The sequence below is a fragment of the Dermacentor andersoni genome, chromosome 3, assembly GCF_023375885.2.
Source record: "Dermacentor andersoni chromosome 3, qqDerAnde1_hic_scaffold, whole genome shotgun sequence".
NCBI lineage: Eukaryota > Metazoa > Arthropoda > Arachnida > Ixodida > Ixodidae > Dermacentor > Dermacentor andersoni.
Window position 1 is genome coordinate 132,801,356 of NC_092816.1, and position 23,664 is coordinate 132,825,019.

A 23,664-nucleotide genomic window follows, 5' to 3' on the forward strand; every position below is an offset into this window, starting at 1 on the left:
GCCCTGTACGCTTGGATTCACGTATTTTCTGCAGGGTGCCTATTCGCCCTACGCAGTTTTATTTTTGCCATCACATTGCCGTTCACATGCCCAAGAAACCGTACATCTTCATTGAGATGGATTTTTCAGTGAGTTTTATTCAACTTCTTCAGCAGACTTTTTGGAGCCGACATCCTGCACAACATGTAGTGGCGACAAAGAATGTGAAAAAAGAAACTGTGTACTGAATTAAAGTTCGTTTTGTCATCTCAAGGAGTGCGCAGCTGCTTTGCTAGCTTCTTTCACATTGCCACTTGTTTAAGAATTTACTAGAGCGCCTTCATCACAATAACATACGACCACGATGGGAGTCAAGCTGTAGGGACACAATGTATTTTTGCAAAAGAAACGCAAAGAAAGGAAAGCAAGAACTTCATCCAATGTTTTAGCCACAGTAATCAAGGGGACGCATGGCACACTGCAGATAACGTCATTTTGCCCTTAGGTGTTAAGAGGAAGCTTTAGCTCGGGCCCAACTCCGACGCGGCCTATTCAAATACATGTAAAAACGCAAAAACGTTTTTCTGAGATAACCCCTGGACCGATTTCAATGAAATTTGTTGCAATTGAGAGAGAAAGTTAAATTCTAGTGACTGTCGGAAGCGGAATTTTGATTTAGGGCTAGAATTTTGTTCAAAAGATTTTCAAAAATTCAGAAGTTTGAAAAAAATAGGAGTATGAAGTTTACAAATTTATAGCTCTGCATCAAAAACAGATATCGCGGTTCTGTAAACGGCATCCGTTAGATCATTCAAAGCGGACAAATTTGATATGTCATTTGGCATCTTACGTGAATTTGTTACGTTGTTTACGAGGGTTCTGCAAAAGTTCTAATTATGTATTAATGAATTTTTTGACATTCATGTGTAAGATGTCAAATCTGTCCGCTTTAGATGTGCTATTAGATACAATTGACAGAATTGCGATATCGTTTTTTCTTGCTGAGTTACGGAGTTTTAAACTTGATAGTTTCGTTTTCTGAAAATTTGCGATTTTTGCCAATTTTTTATAAAATATTGACAACCTAAATCGAAAATTCGAAACCAACAGTCACTAGATTTTAAGTTTTTCTTTTAAATGCGTCAAACCTCGTCAAATTTGGTGCAGTGGTTGCCGAGAAAAACGAATTCTCCTTTTACATGTATTTAGATAGGAGCACCCGAGCTAAAGCTTCCTCTTAAGTGCTGAACGAAGGCAGCACGTTCGACGTGCGTCCTCCATAATGAAACCTGAAGCTTGTAAGCAATTCGCATTAGCATGCGTAACTCTTCGTCCAATATTTACTGTATTGCAGAGCCGTGTATGCGTTCCTGTTTAGCCTCACAAAGCTCAGAAGAAGCGAAATTGTTTCTCTGAAGAGCTCGAGTCGCCAAACATTCATTGATTTACAAGACAGTGGAGTTATTTATATAAAATGTAGCGTGTACTTAGATATTGCAGTGTATCTTGTCAGCATGGAAAGGTTATGTCATTGGCTTCTGGTGCAGTCTAGTGCGTATCCGACGATCGAGCGGGACCCGAGACGCTGGACAGAAGGATTAAGCCCCCATCGACGGGCATAATGGTCCCCGTGACAAACGCGGCATCATCGGATGCCAGGAAGGCGATGCAGTCGGCAACTTCGTCCGGTGTGCCCACTCGTCCCAGCGCATGCAGAGGACCGGATATTTTGTCCATCAGCTGCACGAACAAAAAGGTCAGGCAACAAACAGCAAAGGAATGTTGACATTTACTGGAAATATTATCCAGCAAATGAGGCGAGCCTTACAGGCATTGCATGCATTAAACACAAAACAGAAGAAACAGAGCGCAGATTAGTCCGTTCTGCAAATTCTACAAATATCTCTCCCCTGCTATTTCTAGAACCTATGCTATATTATCCCACTGACTTGTTTCCAGCCTGTTTCTTGCCTACCTTGGCATTGAAGTCGCCCATCAGTATAGTGTATTTTGTTTCGACTTTACTCATCGCCGATTCCACGTCTTCATAGACGCTTTCGACTTCGTGGTCATTATGACTGGATGTAGGGGCGTAGATCTGTACGACCTTCAATTTGTACCTCTTATTAAGTTTCACCACAAGACCTTCCAGCCTCTCGTTAATGCTGTAGAATTCCTGTATGTTACCAGCTATATCCTTACTAATCGGGAATCCGACTCCAAGTTCTCGTCTCTCCGCTAAGCCCCGGTAGCACAGGATGTGCCTACGTTTTAGCACTTTATATGCTTCTTTATATGCCGTAACCTCACTGACTGTTGTTACATACAGTTTACTGCCTGCTAATTCCTCCAATAGCACTGCTAGACTCATCTCACTACATAACGTTCTAGTGTTAAACGTTGCCAGGTTCAGATTGCAATGGTGGCCTGCAAAATTTCGCACTTACGTATTAGCTCGCCTGCAAAAGCACAAGCGACCCGCAACCTAATGATTCCGCCGCATGGCTGGCGAACCTATCCCCCAAGGTCACTCCATCATATTCATTTGATTCATATGGCAGCAGGATGGCGGACGCCAAAATGGCTACGAGGAACGATCGCCAAAGTAAAGGCGATCGTTTTATTTTTTTGTGGTCGAGCGGATTCGCTGCAAAGCATCACGAATAAAAGAAACGTAATAAAAGCTACCAATTCTGCATCGTGCAAGAACTGCAGCAATGTCATTGCAAACTTGTCCTAAGGAAAGATACGCCCCGAAGTCGTAGTTTCTGACTTCCACTTCCACTACGTATCTCATGTTGAACCACAACACATCACAGATCAAGCCCCAAGGGCCATGAACTGCGCAAAATCAGCGAGGCAATAACGTATGTCTAGATAATGTACGCATGCACGTACGTGCAGCTCAACGCTACCCAACATAAGCTCCAAGCTCTGCTACGTAATTGCCAGCGAAGTGGGAGCACCCTCCTGCTCTCCTACCACGTCCACCCTTGCAATTTTTTAACAATATCCCGCAAGCGTTGACCGCACGGCGTGTCTGCTGCTTTGTAGCGGCGAGGGACGGTGGGATTGGCAACTTTATATGCGGTCGTCCAAGGCGAGTTCTTGTTCGCATGTGTTCTGCGGCGTTATTCGCTTTAGGGGTGCACCTCACCGCTACAACGCCATTCACGCGCCGCTGCTCGCATACAGAGCTCGCTTTACGAAGTAAGTTCGGCTCACAACTTAAAACAAGCGATGAAACATTCTCGAACAGCCCAGACACGGTCCTCACCGCGTGCCTCGCTTTGAACCACCGCTTTAGTTATAGCAGCCGGTACTGCGAATTGTAGTAATTCGCATGTCCCGGACCATTGACCTCAATAAGAATCTGGGAAGAGAATTAAGAGCGGCACACTTCTCGAACCAAGGCCACGCCGTATACTATCGTGGATGGAGTTCACATACCAGAGGAGACCACCGCACGAGCAGTCGGACCCCTGTCAACATTTCCGAGGGATTACAATGCGGTCTGGTCAGCCACATACGCCGGAACAAGGGTTCTCGCAGCAGCCATTTCCTTACTTGAACCCTTCATTCGCATAATTACCATGAAATCCAGTGGTGAGAGGGCATTTTGTGGCTTCGCACTTAGCGTACTCCTTGACCATGCACATACCACTATGAAGACCTATATGCTGTCTCATGCGCAACTCGCGAGTGCTACAGGAATGGGTCCCTGACCCTCACGGGATAAAGGATGTCTTTATCTGCGAAACCTCTTCACCATGCAACGTGATCAGATGGCCAGCGAACTGTTCCCCAAGAGCAATTTGAGCAGAACACCGCAAACAAGTGCGCACCGAGCTCAGAGACTTCTGTAAATCACTGACTTCATTCTCCATCTCCTTAGTTCTCGTGCGCATGTGGCGCTCTTATTCGACAGACGCTGATACAAACATTGTCATATCATGCTATCCTCCATAGAATCAAATCCAGATGAGGTCACGCACATGTAACGCCTGTTGGCAGTATTGTAGCGCTCCATACACTTAGTGGGGCTGCCTCAGTTGCTTTCAAACCCTTATCTGTTCGCCCGCCAACACCCATTACTCCTCCCTTCCGCGGGGGATAGTTTGGGCCCCTCCTCCTCAGGGTCTACGCCGAGGCTATGAACCCTCCGCGTGGCACGCATTCGCCGCCATGTTCAGGGCTCATCACATGACCATACCGCGACAGGAAGTGCTAACCTCCGTCACAACGGAAGACTCGGACTAGGCTTACTCTTAACTGTTTTCCCTCTCCTTCTCTGTCAAAATTTATGCCGCGAGTACAGATTACAAAGATACGCCACCGATGCTTGCATAATGTCAAAGATCGGAGTGTGACTGACGTCAGTGCGCAAGATTATTTGAAGGACCTTGGTTGCTACTTATGTATGAAGTCCTTGGTTAGGAATTTATATACTTAAATATTTAAATCTATTCTGAGGAACCGGTATGGATTTCCTTGGTAGCTTGAACTACGTTCGGATGGATGACAAACTTTCCTTTATGGCGCATCCTCCACCTTACAGGATTTGGTGGAAGTGATTTGTTACATTCAGTCTCCTTGTTCTTCGTGTTATCGATTAATTCACACTCTCGCTGCGATCAGCTAGCCCTTTTCACGTTAGCTCAGATGGTAGAGTGACTGTCCTGCAAAGGCGTTGGTCACGGGTTCGAATGCCTAACGAGGGCAAAATTTGTTCCCAAACGTGAAGTTTTTTTTTTGTGAAAAACCCATATGGTTTTTATTCGTAGCTTCATGCTACATCCTGATCGGTGACACTTATTCACTTCATAATGCGTCCTCCACTTTGCGGGATTCGGCTCAAACTGATTTGCCACGCTAAGTATGAAAGAAATAATGACAGTTCTGTTTGCAGCTATGCAGCGGTGGATATCGGTAAGTGTGTTATATTCGCGCGATACCTGTATGATAGACTAACTAACATGTGCTGTCGACATTTCATAGTTATTTACATCAGAACCCCGAGAATTATTTACCACCTAAACAACGTTGCCCTGGAAAGAAACCACATACGAATATTTGACTGTCGATACAGCTAGAGATATGGCATGGTCAATTCGCGCCCATTATGTTATTAACAACCTCGATCACTATCAGATAGCCTAACCAGATCAGGTACACATAGATAGCCTAACCTTGATCAGTTAGGCTATTTGCGCCGTAACTTCATGAGCGCGACCTCCGATCCTAAATACCTACTTTATAAAAGTGTATAGGTCAAAAATGTGAATTTGTTAAAACTTCTTTGGCATCCCGAACAAGACTGCCTAATTAGGCCATTAAAAATTGCACAAACTCACTCTGTTCGTTCATTTGGCGACGTAACACGGGTTTGGCGCACGTGAGATCTTGGTTTACACATGTGATCTCTTGAGCGAAGAACGACCCTTTCGCGTCGCCAAGCGTCTTAATGATTCTAAATAGGTATGAAAATGTAGTTCTCACTTAGCGAAGAAGTGATAGTTAGTTTCATAGTAGGAAAAATAAACCCTATACGGGCGTTAATAAAGTAAACACTGTCGAACATTTACTAAATTTTACCCTACACTGCAGTCACTCAGGGATCGGCCCACATGGCCTTGTGATAAAAAAATCATGCTAAACAGACCTGTAAGTAGCAAATTAAATGTAATATTCATTGTAATAAATTAGGATTTATAATAATTTTGTGATTTAGCGATCCTTTTCTTTAATCGGCAATGCTCCCTGTAGTTCAATGACTTATTTCTCTAGCCGACAACGTGAAACCGGTAACGTTTTTACCGAAGCAAGCTATTACAGACCATGCAGCTTAGAGCACCTATATTTTGCGGAACCAACAGTGTCCAAACAGGAGGAAAACATATGCCTGAGTTACAAGCTTCTCATGATCCGCGTCCTGCAGCTACCCTTCGGTTAAAGAAAACACGGCAGGCTTGCGGATTTGCGCCCCTCTCTTGCAGCCTCTCAGCTTTTATTTTGCAATAAAGTTCTCTGTCTTTACTGAAAGAGTTTTTAGGCTCCTGTCATATTCATTATGCTAAGCTTATCTTTCTTCGCTTGGTGTAATCTGTGGCCTATCTAATATCGAGAGAAGTTCTTGGCTATTAAGGACGTAGGTTTCTATCTAACATTTGTGTAAGTCCTGTACACTCCGATCTGGGGTCGTTCGTAATACACGAGTCCTATATTCTCGGGCTGAATAATATGCAGCTTTATATTAAATTGCATAACACATTTGACTACATTTTCTAGGAACTTTAACGCTTGCTGGCATTCATTACAATTAGCCAAAGAGCGCCGGGAGGTGATCCACCAGCCACGGGCCAACAAATATCAACGAATCTTCTAGGCCTTCGTAACGACAGCCACTTCGGAAGTTGATGCCACGGAATCATCTATGGACGATTTCTAGCTTTTTCACTGGCCCTACCGCGAGAGCCTTCCTTTACCGCCAGCAACAATTCGGTGCCGTGCTTACTAAAGGATTCGAACCAGAACATAGCGAAGGAAAATGACCAAACAAAAGTTTGAAAAGCAACTGTTGGTGAAGATAAACAGCGGATGCAGCGCTCACATGGAGAAAGTTTTCAGTGTCGGTGCGTCGAAAAGAAAACGAAGGAAAATAACGAAAGAAAAATTTGAAAACCAACTGTTAGTGATGATAAACAACGGGTGAAGGACTACAGAGGACACACTGGAATAGCCAGGTCAGCTTGATGTACTTACTCTATTCATGCAATGTTAATAAAAGTACGGAGGAAATTATTTCTACAGTAATCTGTAGGTTAGTTAATCTTTCAGTTGATTTCGCATGAAAGCAATTGGTAACTGGAATCAATCGTATTTTGAGATAAGTTAATTCTAATTATAATCGGTAATTTCTTTTGTGACGTGTACAAATATGATGTCAACAAAAGTCTGTGCGAAAGACACAACGTATGTATTGATGGGCGTGAGAACACGAACAAAAAGTTGCACTCTGCAAAACGAAACAGGCGGTCTGGAAAATAATGTAGGGTCTGACAATGGTACGAAGAAAACAATGCGAAATTAATTCCGCAAAATAGCAGCACTTTTGATGCTCCAATATAAGTACACACAGATGCATATACCACGTACGTCGCTCTTCGCCTCGCTCGCGTTCACTTTCTTTGGCACACTTCTAGTTTTTCTGGTGAATTTATACCAATGCTACGGGCACTACATCACTGAAATCTAATCTCAGCTTTGCTTTGCCGTCTTTTCGCCGTCAGATTGTGCGTTTAGCACTCTTTCACAGGCTTTATTGGTCCTGCATTGCAGGTGCAGTTTTTTTTGTTTTTTTTTGGCAAGACCACATCATGCATCCCTCCGTATTAGTCACTGTCCTAATAGGTGGGAGCTCAAATCTATCGCACAAAACATTTTTCCCAGTCTTTCTCAATTCGTACTTGTATAGACCGGAACAACCTTATGGGTGATATTGCAGCTATAAAGGAGAGCACCATTTTAGAGCGCAGCTCTTGCTGGCTCCTACGGCGATCGTCGGCGCAACCCAGCGAATGAGCAGAGCAAACGATGAGAGCGCAGCGGGGAATGAAAAATGCTGCGAGAGAGAAGTGGCGCGAGTAGGAAAGCGGAGGAAGGCACGGTGAAAGCGTGAGGAGAAATGTTGAGTGCGAGAACGGTGGCTGCGAGATGGCGCCAGAGTAGCGCGCGTCGTCTGGGAAGTTTCTATGGCGGCGGCTTCGGCGAATCGCACCTACGCGTCACCCACGCGCTGGCCCCGCGGCTCTCGCGATCTCCAGGTCAGCGAGGCACTGGCACCGCACTTCTCTCCGTTTGCAGCTTGCCGCACGAGAACCATTGTACACACCAGCCAATATGTCGCGAGATGAAAACACGCATAGAGCTGCGGTGAAATTTTGCAATACGGACTGTCGTAATCGTCGGTGATTTTTTTCTTAAAACTTTAACTGACATTGTATTACCAAGAACTCTTGCATTTTTTGTTTACCTCTATGACCGCAGCCAATATGGTATAACCGGAAAAGTTTTATCAATTTTTTTTTTCTCTCACAGCGTTGGTTGTTCACTATGTATCATACTTTCTACCCCTCTCCTCTATATTGCCTGCGGCCCTGAAAGTAAAAGGAATAAATAAAAAAGAAATAAAAAAATTACACAAGAAAGAAAGAAATCAGATGCAGTTAGAAAATTTAACCCTGTGCATGCACAGTCACATTCAATATCAGATTCAACAGGTTGCCCGTGGTCAAAGGCGCTTCAAGATGAAACTAAATATACAAGAATTGCAGCCCTAAACACTATTTCAAGTGAACTGACTTTCTTAAATCAATTAAACTGTGCAGTCTTGGAGCGCCTTTAACCAGACACGTTCTGGCACGTTAAATCCCATAATTTTAATCGCAGACACAGTGCTGCTTGTAACATAAAATGCTACTCTGTACGTAAGAAAACACTTAGTACGAGTATATTTAGAGCACACCAGACAATCTGGCACGATGCACGAATTCTGCCGCGTTTTTTATTATTATTACAATAATTACACTACTATTTATGCGACGTACTTCCATGTGTTCCTCTACGCTGTGCTCAGGTCTTTTCGCAATCAGCGTCTTGATACGACCCGGGCTGCAAAGAAAAAGCACATAAGTTTTATGTCACTTTGCCTGTCATTTTCGCCTATTTCGCACGTCGCCTTCACACTTGCGCGAAAGGCGATGCGGGGCACAAGGGACATCATCCTCATCGGCTAATAAATAAACTTCAGTATGAAATTCCACCTCATTAATCTGCATTTCCCCGTTATCAACTCTGTCAGCCCCATAATCCATTCGCTCTTTACCAACCCATGTAACACCTTTCTCGAAAATAGTTGATTCTTTGTATCCGCTGGTTCCTTTTCTGATTTCGTCATTGGAAGCACGTTGACTTGCGCATTCGCACGCCTGATCAGAACCGCACTCCGGGCTTACGAAGCCTTGGGAGCCTGGATAGTTTCGCGCCTGTCTGCTATCGAGGCACCCAGATATAGCCTATGCAGCCCATATCACGGCCTCGATGTGATTGCCGACGGCCTTGCTATGTGGTCAACGTAGTACTGTGCTACGTAAGAACGACTACGGATGAAAAATAACGTAAGTGCGGAGACTCCGCCAGAAGTTGTGCCCATTTATTGTTCCCTCCTTCTCGAGACACATGGCGATACAAGGGATCCGAACAACCCGGCGCAGCCCTACTTAAAGTGATGCGGGGCTGTTTGATGCCATGACTTCTACATACCAGCAATTCCATGATAGTGCCCATTTTCTTCTGTGCCTAATAATGTAACTTGAAATTGAGGACAGCCGTCCACACTTGGCTTTCCAAATTTTTCCATACATTCACCGGTTTAGGTTTGTGCGTCCGAATTCGGAAACAATTAAGTTTCTTGGGGGGCGAGCTTGTGGCCTGTCAAGATTTGCACACAAACGTGTCCATGGGGATCTTTCATTTGGCATGTTATCGAAGCACACCAGATGCTGCTAATACCCAATCATATAAATGTATTTTATATTCACTGGTACTGTTCGGTAACACTTCATTTGGGCCTAGTTGGTACATACTTCTGAACGAAACGTAACAGCGCAAACATCTAAGACGAGCCACAAAAAGGAAGACAGCACACACTGGCGCTGACTAACAACTTCTTTTTTCCTTTCGTCGTCGATGCATATATATACCTAGGCCACATAATCGCGCAGGCGCAGAGAATACATTACTGACATCTGCCAACTTATCGTATACGTAAACGTAGGAAATCAAATTCTGATTGGTGCAGAGACAACGATGTGTCACTAATGCAATTATCTCCTTGTCTTTTTATGTGATAGGCCTCTAAGGCAAGCCGCGCATGTTCATTCTTGCTTTTTCCAAGAATTATCGTCCGATCAAGTCGCGCCTCGCAATTGCTGCAAGAGTTTATATGCGCAACCAGGTGCGCTCCTTTATCTACATTTTTGTTTACTTTTTGCGCATGTTCCCTGAGTCGCTCATTGACGCAACGCCCTGTCTGGCCAACGTATGTCTTACCACATGAGAGTGGAATGCCATAAACCACGCCCACAGCGCACGACACGTATGAGGCATCATGCCGAATTTGGCATCCTCCTCTGTTCTCTCCGCAGGTGCGGGAACATAGCTTTGAAAGCTTGTTTGGCGCCGAAATTGCCAAAGGAACGCCATGCCTGCAAGCAACTTTCTTGAGTTGATGGGTCACCTTATGTATATAAGGGACCACCGCAGGCCTTCGCGTTTCACGTTCGGCGGCCGGCCTTTTTGTGGTTTTACTTCTCTGGATCAGAGCTTCAACCACTGCAGTCAAAAGCGACATAGGGAACCCTGCTGCCAAAAGTCGGCTGATCTGATTGGCAAAACTTTCTTGCATGTTGTGCACACACGAACTCTTAAGTGCCAATTCTATACATGACGATGCAATACCTCTTTTCACAATCTTCCAGTGCGCAGACCTGAAGGACAACAGTTCCTTTTTCGCACGGGGTTGACTTTTTCCTCAATTTGTGTAGAACCCTTTTCGTAAGCCTCCAGGTTTCTGCCGCGTACGTGACTACTGGTGAGACACAGCTGCTATACACTTTTCTCTTGAGGGACAATGGCAACCTGTTGTTCATGATCTGAGAATGCCTACCAAATGCACCCCAGCCCATTCTTATTCTTCTGATTATTTTAGTCTCATGATCCGGATCTGCGGTCACTACCTGTCCTAAGTAGATTTATTCCCTTAACACTTCCAGTGCCTCGCTACCTATCGTAAACTGCTGTTCTCTTCCGAGACTGTTAAACATTGCCTTAGTTTCCTGCAGAAAAATTCTTAGACCCACCCTTCTGCTTTGCCTCTCCAGATCAGTGAGCATGCATTGCAATTGGTCCCCTGAGTTACTAAGCAAGGCAAGATCATCAGCGAATCGCAAGTTACTAAGGTATTCTCCATTAACTGTTATCCCCGATTCTTCCCAATGCAGGTCTCCGAATAACTCCTGCAAACACGCTTTGAATAGCATTGGAGAGATCGTATCTCCCTGCCTGACGCCTTTCTTTCTTGGGATTTTGTTGCTTTCTTTATCGAGGACTACGTTGGCTGCGGAGAAGTTATTGATATATTACAGTATTTTTACATACGGCTCGTCTACACCTTGATTCCGTAATGCGTCCCTGACTGTTGAGGTTTCGACTGAATCAAACGCTTTCTCGTAATCAATGAAAGCTATGTATAAGGGTTGGTTATATTCCGCACGTTTCTCTGCCACCTGATTGATAGTGTTAATATGGTCTATTGTTGAGTAGCCTTTACGAAATCCTGCCTGGTCCTTTGGTTGACAGAAGTCTTTATTAATTATTTCTGTCCAACTTGCGGGTTTCTGAAGAACCATTACGTCAAACTCTTGCCTTTTCTCGAGGTGTTGACAAATTCGGCTACACCCTGCTATCTGCTAGCCGCCTGGTTAGCTCAGACGGTAGAGCGGCTGCCCCGGAAAGGCGGTGGACGAATTTTCGTTCAAGTGCGAGGGTTTTCTTTCAAGGAACCCGTATGGGTTTCCTTTGCAGCAGTTGCTACGATTGAGTGGATAAGGGTGACAAAGTATCACATGGGAGGTAATAAGTACCGCCACTGTCAAATGCATACAGCGCAGCTGAAACACAACACAGGCTCTTTTGCTCTAGGGTCCAGGTTTTTGCGTAACGTGAAAATCACGGAAGTAAACGGGTGAACAAGAAACAAAAACTACTCAGAACGAAATGCTAAACCAAAGATCTCCTTCATTCGTCCAGTGCGCAGCTTGTTTTTGTTTGTGTGCGCATTTCTTGCGCTGTTTTTTATTCTATTGATCACGCACCAGCACGAGCAGCTCTTAACCTCGTGGCATGAGGCAATTAGGAAAGGAAGACATTGCCTTGACAGCGTTGTGTTGAGTGCACTGTGCTGTTCATTCATAAGGACAAAGTTACTGAAAGATACATGTGCGCAATTGCTAGCCATCCATGTGGTTAGCCACACATGACGCTAGTACATGTGCGCACAAATGTACTACAAGCCTTGTTCAGCCCGGACAAACTTGTAAAATATGACAAAACAGCACGTATTAAGCACACACTATTTTAAACAAAAGCGCTACCTGGGGAATACCTGGAGCCTCTTCGTACGCTAAGCCAGATAGCGTGGTGTGATGTGACCGCCAATTTAGTGTGAATGAGCTCGAATCTGTTGTGTGTCATGTAGCAATACATCACGAATAAAACCTGTACATATAATGCACCCTCAGTGCGTAACAATATGTATGTTCCCAAGGCACACAAACAGGTTAATCGAAAAGCGCGCGATGTACGACGCCCTTTAGTATTTATCACATACGATTGCACAGTTCTGGCTTGTGATACTTGACAGTCCGGTTTATGCAGCAGAGAATTTTCACCGACCAAGTATCTCTAAAACACAAAGACCTCTCACCAAAATAGCACATCATGTTCTATGGTTAGGGAGCCCTAGATTTCCTCGGAAGGTTAGGACTGGTGAGGTTTAGACAGTGCTGGATAACGGCCACGTCCGTCCTCTGCGGCAGATTTTTTCCAGATAGAGGAACTACGAGGTAGGGTTTCTAAATCATATGGACATGGCTGGCAACATTGAGGAACTCTACACTGTTATCGACAGCGTGGCCACCGTCGTAATAAAGCTAAATAGGATATGTTAACTAAATGTATTACCAGCCCACACTCCAACCTCCAGTCATGAAATGAAGAAATAGAGCAGTTTTTTTTTTTGTGTTGCATAAACAGTGAGGTATACTGAATAACTCAATCCACTGTATGCATTGCTGACTTTAACGCGAAAGTTGCAAGAAATTCGGCTGAGAACACGTGATCGGCAACTATGCTCCAGAAATAGTAGGCGAGAGATACTGTCAAATTCAGGGGAACGGAATTGACTTCGAATAATGAATACCGACTTCGGGAAGCGCCGTAAAAGAAATTGGAGCCGCACAACCATTAATATAGAAACAAAACAGGAAGCAGGTTTCATATACTGCCCGTACCAGCCTAGTACAGCTTGTAGAAGTGTAAGGTATAGCAAACGGCAGTGATCACAGGTTAGAGCAAGAGAGATATCACAAGAAAGAAAGAGCAAAAGAAGTAAAAAACAGATAAAGCTAGACGCAATCAGGGTAATAGCAGATGAATTCATGCTTGTGCTCGCAAACAAATATGTAGCTCTGGAACAGTCACATGAAAATAACGCTTATGTATTTTCTGCAACTCTAAGTAGGTCGATTTGAGATGAAGAAATTGAAGTTGGAACTAAGGCACCAGATAAGCCCTCCCAAAGTAACAAACGACCTAATAAAGAAACGATAGCGCATGAAAGTGTCTAGCTCAAGAGATCGCAGAATTTGTTGAAGGGCCAAAGCTGATAAACAAGCAGAAACTAAGTGATACTCGAAACTACAAGGGTACGAATGATTAAGGAAGCAGTAAAAAATCGACACAGCGTGAATCCGGGAGAAGAAAACGTGCTATAGGGCCGGGCAAGGTGTATTTCGCGGAAGATCAGCAGAGTGATGCCATCAGCAATTTCGATAGCTTAATAAAGGCAGCGGAAGTTTTCTATACTGAGGTGTACAGTACTTGAAACAGCCACCTTGTCTTCATTCGAAGTGGTGACGAACTGGACAGACAGGCTCTTTGTGCAACTAGCGAGGAATTTAGAAGGACTTTTCGACACATGTCAGGCCAGGAGAACATTGAATAACAGTTGATTTATTCAAATATGGACATAATATTACTCTTCAAAAGCTTGCGGCCCTTCCTGCACAAAGCCTGGTAACATCAGATGTACCGGAGAGCCTGAAGAATTTTAACATTATACTAATCCATAAGAAGGGAGGCGTTAAAGAATTGAGGAAATGTAGTCACGATAGCTTGTCCTCAGTGTTGTAGAAAATATTCAATAAGGTAATTCCCAAGATTATCGAAGCAACACTTGACCAATCAACCAAGAGAGCATGCCGTCTTCAAGAAGAGGTATTCTACGATGACTCCCCTCCATCAAAAATCAGGTAAATTGGCAATCTGGGCAGCTTCAAGCAACCTCTAAAAAATATTTTCATAGGTTATGAAAAAGGTGTTTGATCCAGTAGGGATAGCACCAGTCAAACACGTACTGCGTAATCAAGGAGTACAGGAAGGATACATGGATATCTAACTAAATAGCTGCTGATTTCACTGCCACCATAAATCTCCACAAGGCGAGTCGGAAAATACATATCAAGAAAGGGGTCAGCCGGGAAGACTCAATTTGCCCTATGCTTTTCACTGCATGGTTATAATAAATAATCAGGCCATTAGATTTGCGGATAGACGCCGGCTATCCAACGGATACACGGCGAATATACTTCAGTTGGCTGGAGACGAGTTTTAAGAAATTATTGTCGACCCTAACGAAGAATATGTAAGAGTAACGTCGAAGATTAATGAGCAGAACACAAAGGTAATCTTCCAAAGGCTGGCGAGCAAAAAATAACTAATTGACCCTCGCTCCCTAGAGTATCTGCAGGAACACATTCATTCATGTGAAGTGCTCACAGAAGACCGTGGTCACAAGGTTCCTCAGAAAGGATGGCCAGCGTTTTGGTAGTAGGACCTATCTTATTAACACATGGGGAGAAACTGAGACGTTTATAAGGAAGCTTTCAACTAAAAATGTAAGGCGTAATTATAAGAGATAAGAATAGAGAGGTTTGGATCATACACGAAATTGAGTCAAACGATAGGCTGATATTAGGAGAAAAAAATGAAGCAGGGAACAAGTGGTGGAAAATTGGAAATACAGAATGGGTTCCAAGAGAAGGGACCGTGCAGTTGAAGACGGCAGAAGGTTTTGAGGTGTCCGGAAATTAGAAAATGTGCAAGGCGCACCTTGGAATTAGTTAGCGCAACACAGGGTTATTTGGATATCGCTGGAAGAGACCTTCATTCTGCCGGTGATATAAAAATGGGCTGATGATAATGAGGATGAAGATATTCCTACATATTTCCTTCATTTTCTTAGTTTGTAATACTTATCCTACCCTATCCTGGGCAACTGGACATACACCTATTGCTAGGATGATTTTGTTTTATTCTTACATAATAGGTTACCGCATGTATATGGCATACAACTTTCATCATCATTGTTACCACCACGAGCATCACTGATAGCCTTTAACATCGTTGCGTCGGCGTTTAATACGGTGCGTACGCCTAATCTGGTGTTTAAATTTAGGCGTTGCTTGCGATCGATGTACAGCAGAAACATAAACATAGCAGGACATTAAATTCCTGTTCAGTGCAGCACCATATTCTTTCTTCGGTGGCGTAGCAAAATCATTCGTGCCATTGTCACTATTGTATCTCCTTCACCGTCGTCGTCGCGTTGCTGTTGTCATCACTCACACGCTCGCGTCGCACCAGGATCAAAATGCAGGATCACAAGCTACCTGCCAATTGCTTCGTATAAGATCAATTTCCACAGTGCAGTACGATCAGCAAAGCTTTTATAGTAATTGTGTTAGTCATTGTCTGTAAGGAAACCTGGAAACAGGAGAAAGTGGATTGCGCAAATCCAGCGACCAACTGTGCAATGCTCTTACTTGATTGAGTTGACACGTACACCATACGGAGCGTTCTCTGAAATGTAAGCAGTAAAAACGGTGACAGAACTAAAATCACAATGAATTCTTTTTATACAAAAAACTCCATATAACGAAACCTGTTTTAGGTAGGTCAAGAACTAGCGAAGAAATTTCCACTCCCGGGCAAGTAATCACAAGGTTGAATGTTGTCATCAACCGGAATTAACGAAACTAGCCTGCATTAAACACGATTTAGCGAAAATTTTCCAGAAATAAATCTGCAATAAAAACAGATTTCTTTCTCATTTTGACGCAGACGGGTTTTTCTTCGCGCATGCGCTCTAACGCTATCGCATTCAAACATCTAGACACCTTAGTCACGGCTCTAGCTTTATTTTGACGAGGCTGCACGCAACACCCACGCAGGAAACAACGGACTCAGCAGTCGCTAGCGCTCTTAGGTACCAGATGGCGCTAGGGGTGGTGGTAGTTGGGCCGCCCTCGAGGTCTTTTTACACGCACAGGCGTGGGTTAGAGGCAAATACGACGCTGCGATACCTTTTTGATGTCGCTACGTTACAGTTTTAGATTTCGAAGGGCCAAAAAATCCCTTACTTGATTTTCCGAACTGCCCGATTTAATGAAATAAATCGATTATGTTCATTACTTCGTTCAATTGAGTTTCAACTGTGCAAATGCAATCTCACGCACAACACCTAAATCAAAAGCGATGCATTTTAAGGAGGAGCTCCGCAAGTTAAAACTGCGGGAGGGCCTCTTATCAGAGTTTGATAAAGGGAATTTTTAATTACCACAGGTATGAACTGAGGTCACAAAACTGTACGAGCGGTTAAATAGCACATAGGCAAACACATCAACTATAACAGTTATTTGAAGAGGTTGATATTTGCACTTATCAAAGCAATCAAAGCAAGTACGGACAACCTAGATTACAGTCGACGATAAATGTGTGTAGCATTCGAGCAATGCATTGACGCACCGCATTCCTGAAGCCACGTTTATTTGGCATGTGTAGTGGTCATTATGAGACTTTCTTTCCTTCGGCTATATGCGTCATTCTCCGATATTGCCCAACTTGGCTGTTCCACTTGCGGGGTCCAAGAAATGCAGTGTAACAGTGACGGCATGACATCAATGGTATGTCAATTCCTAAATGATGGCAATGGTATAACGATCACAGCCGGACGATGACTTGACGTCGATGAGATGACTAGTGCACGCCGACGATGGCGTGACGATAATACTATGAGGGCAACCGCATAGCTGGAAAAAAACGATAGCACGACCACGATGGCATGACGACGACGGTACGGCAACGGAATGGTGATAGCGACTGTCTGTTCACGATGGTATGAAAATGACGCCGCGATCAGGATTGAACGACATCATCAGGCGCTATGACGATGCCGGCATCACGGCAATGATATGACAACGACTTTGCGATGATAATAGCTGATGACTGCGTGATGAGAGTAACGTGATGAACTTGAAATAACGAGGGTGGCATGACCGCGATGGCATTCGACGATGTATGATGACTGCATGACGACGATTGTCTGAAGGCGATGGCATGACAGCAGTATGGTGCAGCGATGACTGTGTGACGATAATTGCGGGATGGTGGCGCCAGGATGAGAGTCGGATAACAAAGTTAAAATTACGACAACGGCATGGCCATGATGGCGCTACGATGGTGACGTGAGAACGAATGCATGACTCCTGCATCACGACGATGGCGTGAGGATGATGGCATGGAGAGAGTCGGCTTATAAAGCTGGAATGACGACGATACAACGACCACGACGGAATTGCGACCACGAGGATGTACCTAGGGGCCCAAGCTATTGCACAACTTGCACTACTTGGTCGAAGTATAAAGCATGACGACGACGGCATAAAAAGGACCTGACCACCAAGATGGAATAACGACGAATGAACAGCCAGGACGGGCATCGCCGCGGAGGTGTCACAGCGAATGCACGACAACGATGGCGTGACACCGACGGCATGACGAGAGCCGGATGGCAAAACTGCAATGACGACGATCGAACCACGACGAACGCATCCCGACCATGAGCACTAAGCTATTGGTCAAAACTCGCAGACAACTTTGGCCACAGTGCCGGCTTGAGAGGGTATATATTGTAGTGGACAGTACTTTGTAGAGCCCCCTCGGTGGAAGAAGAAGAGACTGGACTAGTGCCGTAGGCATATAGGTTCGACGATGGCAGCTGCGGCATCAAGGCAGTCATGTGATAAATAAGCTGCAATTCCTTATGGGCATTCTGTTGCTACAAGTTGGTGACCCGGGCGTGACACCACATCACAACTGTATACGTACACCAAGTTCCTTCTCTACGCCATGGAACCGGACGCCCAACAACGACGTCTCGAAGAAAACCGAATGTCTTCGGTCGCAACACTCAAACCGCCCAATTTCTGGCCCTCGGAATGTGAACTCTCCTTCGGCCACATTAAAGCGCAGTTTTGCCGTCACCAAGTCAGATCTCAGGCGGCCAAGTACGACAATGCCATGAGTGCGCCTAAGCCGACCACTCCAGCTTCTGTCCGCGACATTTTGCTAGATTCTACACCCATGATCAGTACAACACCCTTAAGTGGCAGGTACTACGGCGCAGCACTGACTCTGAGTCGCGACGGACTCAACAGCTCTTCTCATCGGACGAACTTGGTCACAGAAAACCAACTGAGCTGCTTCGCAGCATGACACAACTTGGAGCAACAGAAGGCCCACAGAGAATTGCCATTTATTTATCAGGTAGCGGCGTTGATGTCGCGGCTACCATTGTCGAGCCGATACGCCTGATGGCCCTAGTCCAGACTCTTCTTCCACCGAGGGGCTCTATGAGTACTGTACACTTCAATATATATATATATATATATATATATTGTAAGCATTTATGCGGACTGCATCTTCATCTGTACAAAGTCATCATCAATCATCGGCTCGTGTTGGTTTTTGCATCGGCGCCATTTTTCCTTTTTGGAATAAAGCGTCGTCTTGACCGTGGTATTTCAAATGGTGGAGGCACTTTAAGATCCCTTCGACCTCAATCTACTTCAAGATCTCTCCTGGAGCTACGTTCGGGACGCCGCTTCCGCCAAGAGGCCGCCATGTCGCAAGACCAGACCGCAGCGTCCACCATCTCGGTTCAAGTGCCAACCACCCCCACTCCGAGCCCTGTCAACAACCGGTATCGCGATCCTGAAATCTTCTCTGGCTTTCCTGGTGAGGACGTTGAAGACTGGCTCGACAACTACGATCGTGTCAGCGAATACAACAACTGGAAAGAGACATCGAGGTTAAACAACGTGCCATTTTACGTCTCTCAAGTAGCCAAGACATGGTTCCTGAATCATGAGAGAGACTTCCGTGATTGGTCGTCTTTCAGGGAACAGCTACGGCGGATTTTTGGCACACGCACGGTTCGTTCGGAAGTTGCGAAAAAGAGGCTGTCTGAGCGCGTCCAGCATTATGGCGAGTCGTATACCTCGTACATTGAGGACATCCTCGCCCTTTGCCGCCGTGTCGACAGTGCCATGCCAGAACCTGATCGCGTGCGACACCTTCTTAAGGGTATCGGATCTACTGCATTCAACGCACTCGCCGCTCAAAACCCTTCGACGGTGTCGGACGTCGTCTCCGTCTGTCAGCGCCTCGACGCCCTGCAATCAATCAGCTTGCAACCGGACTTTTCCGACAACCCCCTGGCAAACAGTATTGAGCTCCGGTCTATCATTCGAGCAATAATTCGTGAGGAATTGCAAGCGCATGGCTCACCCCCTTGCAGCAGCGCTCACGTCCAACCTGCTTCTACTGACCTGCGCGGTATTATTAAGGAAGAATTGGCCTCCCTGCAGAACGCCCAGCATACCAACGCTTCTCCTTGCCCACAACCAGCTTCTTACGCCCAGATTGCTGCAATGCCAGCCGCGCCGTCTCCAGTCACACCACCTGCGCCTGTTCACGATCACCTGGCACCTTTAGTCACCCGAGCTCCGAACCCGCATTACTACTGTGCCTGGCGTTCTTCGCGACCTATCTGCTACTACTGCGGCTTTCGAGGACATATCTCCCGGTTTTGCCGACGCCGCCAACAAGACGAACGTCGTGGTTACGCGGCCTTTGAACGCGATGAGCCACCTTCTCGCGTTTACCGCACTTATGACAATAATCCCCCGTTCGCCGATCTCCATCTCCGGCCGACTTCTCCAACACCGCACTCAACACACGTGCCTCGAGACGCCGCTCCCCATCACCGCTCCGACGTTCTGTTTCGCCACTTCGACCTGTCTCCCAACTCCATGTCAAGTGACCGCAAAACTAACCAGTGCAGTTTTTGGAGGGAAAACTGCATCGCCGCGAAGTGCTCCAAGTCCTCCAGAACGTCCTTCGAACATGTTATTGGTGTCTGTGGAGGGTGTGCCTTTGTTAGCTCTGATTGACACGGGAGCTACTATATCTGTTATGCGTGCGGACCTGTGCTCTCGTCTGCGGAAAGTGAAGACGCCTTATATTGGATCATCCCTGATTGGGGCTAATGGAGCAATCATTCGACCATCAGCCCAATGTAAAGCACGCGTCTTCATTGATGGTATCCGTCATCACATTAAATTCGCGATTTTATTCCCGTGCGCTCATGAATTAATTTTAGGTTGCGACTTTCTCTCGTCAGCGTCCGCTTTAATCTGTTGCCGTCAACGTGTAGTCCATATGACCGAGACAGTTCATTGCAGCGGGAGTGCCGATGAGCCACGACTGCGTTTTCTAATCGCTGCCGATTCTGTACTGCCTCCCGGCCACGAGCAAGTCATAAGTCTCTTTTCTACAGACATCACCAATGGCGACGTGTTCATCACTCCTTACGGTCGCTGTCTTGGCCGTGGGATTGTCTTCGCTTCCTGCCTGGTGCGGTTCAAAGAAAGCTCTGCGTTAATCATCGCTTTAAACGCGACCACTGAGACAATCCTCCTACCTCAAGGCTCCGCAGTGACCAGTTATGTGGATACTCAACCAGTCTCCGTGCTTCCTCTTGCCGCCTCGCAAGCTCTTCCTCAACAGGACAAATCTGCTTCATCTGCCCTTGCTTCCGTGAAAAGTCCTGACCTTACTGCTGCTCAACATGAAGCGTTGCTAAAATTGCTTACGAAGCACCAGGCCTCCTTTGATATGGATACTTCGTCACTCGGACAGACATCCGTTGCCTTCCATCGTATGGACACCGATGGCCGGACTATTGTACGCCGTCGTCCCTACCGAGTCTCTTTGGCCGAACGCAAAATAATCGAGGAGAACGTCGCCGATATGCTGAAACTAAACGTCATACGTCCCTCCGCCAGTGCTTGGTCATCACCCGTCGTTTTAGTGCAGAAGAAGGATGGATAGGTACGATTTTGTGTTGACTACCGTGCGCTAAAGAAGATCACCCGTAAGGATGTATATCCGACACCCCGTATCGATGACGCCCTTGATTCGTTGCAAGGCGCGCAATACTTTTCCAGCCTTGATCTTCGCTCCGGATATTGGCAAATTCCAATGCACGAAGCGGACAACGAAAAGGCCGCCTTTTCTACTCCGGATGGTCCTTATGAGGTTAATGTAATGCCTTTCGGTCTATGCAATGCTCCCGCCACATTTGAAAGAATGATCGACACTGGTCTTCGTGGCCTCAAGTGGCAAACTTGTCTATGTTATCTCGACGACATCGTCGTGTTTTCCTCGACTTTCACTGACCATCTGCAACGGTTAGATGAAGTGCTCACATGCCTTTATAATGCCGGACTTCAACTAAACACGAAGAAGTGCCGTTTCGCTAGCACAACGATTAAAGTCCTGGGTCATCTCGTTAGCAAAGACGTCATCCAGCCCGATCCGGATAAAATTGCCGCGGTGCTTAACTTTCCACGCCCACTTCGTGCAAAAGAACTGCGCAGCTTCATTGGATTCGCCTCATACTTTCGACGTTTTATTCAGAACTTTGCCAGCATTGCCTCGCCCCTCCACAGGCTGCTTGCTAGTTCCAGTTCCTTCGACTGGAACGATCAGTGTGAAGCGGCGTTCCAAGAACTCAAGCGCGCACTAACATCCCCACCTGTTCTTTGTCATTTTGATGACAAGGCGTCCACATTACTGCATACTGACGCCAGCGGTCACGGAATTGGTGCCGTACCGCTGCAGCGCGACCACGAATTTTGCGAAAAGGTTGTTGCATATGCAAGCCGCACTCTCACTTCCGCGGAAAAGAAGTACTCGATAACCGAACAAGAGTGTTTGGCTGTTGTCTGGTCAATTCAGAAATTTCGTCCATATCTCCACGGTCGACATTTCACGGTTGTGACCGACCACCATGCCCTATGTTGGTTGTCGACGATCAAAAACTTGTCTGGGTGCCTTGGCCGCTGGATACTCGGATTACAAGCATATGATTTCGATGTCATATATAAGTCCCGACGGAAGCACCACGATGCCGATGCTCTTTCACGATGCCCATTACCACCATCATCGGAGCACATCACATCATCGTGTCAAATTGGCCGCACGGAGGACGCTTCGTCAATTACACCGATTTCTTCCTTGACTCCATCAAACCGCCCTTCAGTGCTTTCCACTCAACAGCGCGCCGATTCCTATTGCCATGGTATCATCAATCGCCTTAGCGGTGTTTCATCTCCACCCAATGCCAGGCTACGGAAACAGTTCAAACTGTTCAAGTTTCAAGACGACGTGCTCTACCGGTACATTTTTCACCCGGAAGGCCATCGATGGGTTCCCGTTCTACCGCGCTCTCTTCGCGCTGCAGTTCTGCAGGCCTCACACGATGACCCTACGTCAGGCCACTTGGGTTACCACAAAACACACGAGCGCATACGCAGCCGATTCTATTGGCCAGGCCTTTCCACGAGCATAGCTAGATATGTTGCCTCGTGCACGCTTTGCCAACACCGTAAGCGACCTACTACTGCTCCGGTCGGGACCCTCCAACCACTTCCTTGTCCAGCACAACCCTTCTCTGTCGTCGGCGTTGACCTTTTCGGGCCTCTCCCACCTTCTACAGACGGCAACAGATGGATCGTCACTGCTGTTGACCATTTGACCCGGTACGCTGAAACAGCCTCGATACGCTCAGGAGCTGCCTCAGAAGTAGCGGCCTTCTTCTTGCAGGCTGTCTACTTACGTCACGGGGCGCCTCACGTTCTTTTGAGCGACCGAGGCAAGGCATTCCTTTCAAGCACTCTTAATCAAGTTCTGCAAGCGTCCAACACCGTGCACAAGACAACGTCTAGCTACCACCCTCAAACCAACGGCCTAACAGAGCGATTTCATCGCACGCTGTGTGACATGCTATCCATATATATTCAACCTGATCATCGCAACTGGGATGCGATTCTCCCATTTGTAACATTTGCGTACAACACGTCTGTTCAACGGACCACCGGATACTCTCCGTTTTTCTTAGTATACGGCCGCCACCCAACCTCATCACTCGACGTTTCTTTCTTCTCTGGCGCCGTCAACGCTTCACCATTCATTTGCGACCAGTTTGTGTCTCGTCTTGCCCAATGTCGTCGTCGCGCCCGTATGAACATTGTAGCCAGCCAAGACGATCGCAAACATCGGTACGATGCCTCTCATCGCGTCGTTTCCTACCGCCCTGGTGACGATGTGCTCCTGCGGACACCTGCCCGAACACCCGGTTTATGTGAGAAGCTTGAGTCGCGATATATTGGCCCCTACAGAGTCGTAGAGCAGACCTCGCCGGTGAACTATCGCGTTACACCTGTTGAGGCCCCAACTGACCGACGCTGCCGCGGAACGGAGATCGTGCACGTTTCTTGCCTGAAGCCCTTTCATCTCCGTTCCACTGGCTAATGTGCGGCTAGGCTGGCCGCTTCCGTCCACGGGGGAAATTAGTGTAAGCATTTATGCGGACTTCATCTT

At 46.2% G+C, this 23,664-nt stretch overlaps 1 protein-coding gene across 1 annotated transcript in view; it reads right to left on the reverse strand.

Moving 5' to 3' along the window:
* Positions 1–1,093: 1,093 nt before the first annotated feature.
* The window catches only part of LOC129383174 (uncharacterized oxidoreductase TM_0325-like), a 64,930-nt gene continuing 42,359 nt past the window's right edge, over positions 1,094–23,664 (reverse strand). The window contains exons 6-8 of the mRNA XM_072286906.1: positions 15,702–15,738; positions 8,586–8,649; positions 1,094–1,719 (exon numbers count right to left, since the gene is read on the reverse strand). Coding sequence (XP_072143007.1) covers positions 1,528–1,719; positions 8,586–8,649; positions 15,702–15,738 — 293 coding nt within the window. The 3' untranslated portion in view covers positions 1,094–1,527. The remainder of the gene's footprint in view (positions 1,720–8,585; positions 8,650–15,701; positions 15,739–23,664) is intronic.